The sequence below is a fragment of the Cynara cardunculus genome, assembly GCF_001531365.2.
Source record: "Cynara cardunculus var. scolymus isolate 2C chromosome LG 2, CcrdV1, whole genome shotgun sequence".
In the NCBI taxonomy this organism is placed as follows: Eukaryota; Viridiplantae; Streptophyta; class Magnoliopsida; order Asterales; family Asteraceae; genus Cynara; species Cynara cardunculus.
This window is the reverse complement of record NC_037529.1, coordinates 14,944,049-14,947,823: the sequence shown is the minus strand read 5'-3', so window position 1 is coordinate 14,947,823 and position 3,775 is coordinate 14,944,049. Positions and strand designations below refer to the sequence as shown.

The 3,775-nt window shown below is 34.8% G+C and overlaps 1 protein-coding gene across 1 annotated transcript; it reads right to left on the bottom strand.

Annotated features, from left to right (window-relative positions):
* Positions 1 to 2,574, bottom strand: LOC112505929 (glutamate receptor 2.2-like). Its single transcript, XM_025109966.1, has 4 exons — positions 2,472 to 2,574; positions 839 to 2,058; positions 451 to 750; positions 1 to 351 (listed from the first exon to the last, which is right to left on the bottom strand). The coding sequence occupies exons 1-3, from the start codon at positions 2,572 to 2,574 to the stop codon at positions 532 to 534; spliced, it is 1,542 nt and encodes a 513-aa protein (XP_024965734.1). The 3' UTR covers positions 1 to 351; positions 451 to 531.
* Positions 2,575 to 3,775: the final 1,201 nt, after the last annotated feature.

Genomic DNA, 3,775 nt, shown 5'->3' with positions numbered 1-3,775 from the left:
CCATGGCATAGTCAGTAGGGTACATGCCAAGGAACATCTTGATGTAAGGAACTTCATCAACAATGGCATCAGCGCCACCATTCTTTCCACCTTTTGATAACGCCTCAGCATAATCATCATAGGTATAATATGATYTTTGCTTCGAATCAGTAAAGTTCATATTSTTGACTGTCACTCCYCCAAAGAAAGACCCACCGTGAAACCCCACAATTCCTCCTTTTGAAGCTAGTTCAAACTGTTCAACTGTCATCAGTGCGGACAATGTTGCCGTGTAACTTGTAATCAAGATAAGAACCACGAATAACCAAGAAAAAATCACAAATCTCGACAGGTTGCTTGACAACTTCTCTTCTGGGATGTGAAACACAACACACTATCATCAGATMTAGATTAATTAAACTATGTTTCAAGATAGTAATTGCATCTTAATTAAAAAGAAAGAGAGACAACTTTGAGCTGAAAAGATGCTCAATAGGATGAGCCAAAAGATCGTTCCAATTCGTTGAGATGATGAGATTTCTGATTCTTGATTCATAGCTTCAATAGCCCACACAATGAAGCCAGTGAAGATGACAAAGCAGCAACAGTTAGCCATAGATTTGCACCCAATGGCTTCAAGAAGATCCACATGTCTTTTCTCTTGATTTTTGCCAGTGTTCCTAAACCAAGATCGGAGTAAGTTGCTGTGAAATCAACAAGTTCGGATCTGTTGGCCAGAATCGTTGAATCGCCTAGGACCCCATCAATTTCCTGTAGAATAGAAAAAACCAGCTTCAATTCTAGATATATTTCTGAGCAATTTATGCGTATTAAAGATGTATATGAATGTATCTCATACCTTCTTATAGACCTTATCTATAAGTGCGTCGTAACTTCCATTCCCAAATGGAATGAATTCGTAAGGCACTTCATATGGTAATGCATAAATGCAAGCCTGGAAAACCTCAACAGAAAACCCAGTGGCATTTGTGACATTTGTTTTATCATCATGAACTGCATTTACGAAGTCCTTAAATTTTAGTCCAGTTCGGACACCAATTCTTAACTTTTTACGAGGACCCACTCGTATTGTCCAACCTTTTGGAGTGGTTGTAGACCCTTCAGGCCAAATAACATCTTCTATATTAATACGAGAATGTAGAGCAACATTGTTTAACTGCTGGTGCGCTCTCCTGATTCCTTTTAACGATGTCCAATATCCCACTTTCCTCTCTCCATAGTCGATTGCGTTTACGATCTCAAATCCATTGGACATCATTTTTCGTTCACTGAGCCGAAACTCTCCACTCATACCTTTAAATCCATTGATCTTCAAAATTTCACTTAGTAGTATTGAACCATTTTGTGGGACTCCAACCCTCTYAATARACTCTGCAAGTGCCCATATTGTGTCATACGCCCAAATGGYAAGCATAGGCACTTCTCTTKAGAACTCTTCTTTCCATCTTTTTGTTAAGAAATGCAGCCTGCTTGATGCTGGAATATAAGACCGAAAACCAAGTGYTCCTTGCAACGACTCGATAACTTCAAATTCATCTGATTGCAAGATTTCAATGGTTTTTTGAGTTAAAATCCATGCATATTCTTTGCTCATCATTCCTAACCTCTTTGCATTTAGAAAAACCCTGGATGCTAGTGAAGGTGATAGATCTACGATAACCACAGTTGTATGAACACTCATGAGCTTATGCAACTCATGATTGATTTGATCATGTTTGGCRGAGGCAGAAACAACGCTTCTATAAGTAATTCGTATGTTTTTGTCCTGGAATGATTCCAACAGATATTGTAACAGATCTGATCCATGATTAGCGTCCTCATGCATAAAGATAACATCTCTCCATTTATATGACTCGATAACAGCAGCAATGCTTTTGGCCATGGCGAATTCATCTTCTTTAATTTGGAACATGTAAGGATATCGCATTAAGGATTTACAAGCAAAACAAAAGATGGGAACTTTGGGTTTATCAGTGAATGAACCCAGTAGCTCTGATCCGATATATGTTTCTGGGCCTATGATTGTGTGCACCTTAACGGTATTCAGAAGATCAACTACTGCTCAACAAGTAAAAACAAAACCAACTTTAAGATAAARTAACGGTGATGGCCTTAAATTAATATGCAAACTTATTTAAGTGTTTAATCCTTTTTTCAATTTGGATAACCAACAATTAATTTTTCTAGAAATTAAAATCACCCAACTATGAAAAAAACACACACACACACACACACATATATATATACACACATACACATATACAGAGAGAGAGAGAGACACACACACACATACACACCTATGCGTACATATTTTGTGATATATATAGCTTTATGTAGAAGATCGTTGGTGGGTTTTTCTTTTTGGTTTACATTCGCCTTGTAAGAAATTAGTGACTTTGAGATGATGGATGGATGGGGTGATTTAAATCCGTTACTASAAAGCTAAACAAGACAAGATGAATATTTGTTACCAGATGATATAGCTTGTAATCGATCTCCCTTGGAATCCCTTGTGTGGATAACAATCCTTGTTCTGCAACCACCATTACGAGCATAGAAATCCGATARTGCCATCATAATGCTGCTGTGAATGGATTTTCCGATCCATGATTCCATGTGAAGAACAATCCCTACGTCCACATCTACAAAATTTGCACATAATCCAGGGTTTAAAATGCACAAGAATAATAGAATACAAAGGTTGCAGTTGYTGGGCAACATGTGGGTGCTWCTTGTATCAACTCTCGAGACCAGTAATACTAAAAACCCAAGGATATAATACAAATAACATATGGACGATATTAATACAAATAACATATGGACGATATTAATTTCCATGGTATTTGTATGAATAATGACTCGACACGAAAACTAGAAAATTAGCTCTATGAACCCATTTACTTTGACCCGTTTAGAATTCAAAAATTATGTTTTATTGACGTTAAAGTTTTATTTATTGCATGGGATATGGTCAAATAATCTATAAACTAATTTTCTTGCAATATTTTGGAATTACGTATAAAGTAGCAGTTACCTAACAAACATCAACTAAGCTTCGTTCCTTGGGACTTYKTTACTTGCATGTTTGAATTATTCCAAGTATATGTTTCTAGTAGGTCTTTCTGGTACGTGTTTCATACTTGCATTCTTAGGAAGATAATTGGACAGAAAATAATATACATCAATCGTTTATATTAGAATAATATTTTCAATGATGTCGTGTTAAGTTCGTCATGAACAGTTGACTTGGAGTTYRTCATGAACAGTTGACTTGGAATCTRAGTTTGTGGACAGATATAATTAATAGAAAAKWWYYWAAAWTTKSYWMTYYMWTYYWTTGAAATTTTGTAATCTATCGACTCTTCAAATTTTAACCTTGAATGTTAGGACAATCTTACGCATAAACCTTGAAGATAACAATCACGAATGGCTTCAAATACTTGAATGAAAACAYAGTCGATCATATATATTTGTGTTATACTATAAATAAATAGTGCTGACTTGTTGGAAATTATAAATGAAAAGTAGAAAGAAGAACAAGATTGCTTGTAAAACCCATTTTTWWWAAAAATATATAAATAATATTATAWGAGCCTTTAAATATATTTTTTTAAAATTTATTTGAAGTGTTAAAATATTTACGTAATAAAGTAAAGAAAATAATTATAAAAATCTTAAATAAATAAATAATGAAGAGAAAGACAAAAAAAATAAAGTGAAAGTGTTTTCTTTTAATCATTGGACCAAAAATGTAAGATATTACGTCAGGAGGGGT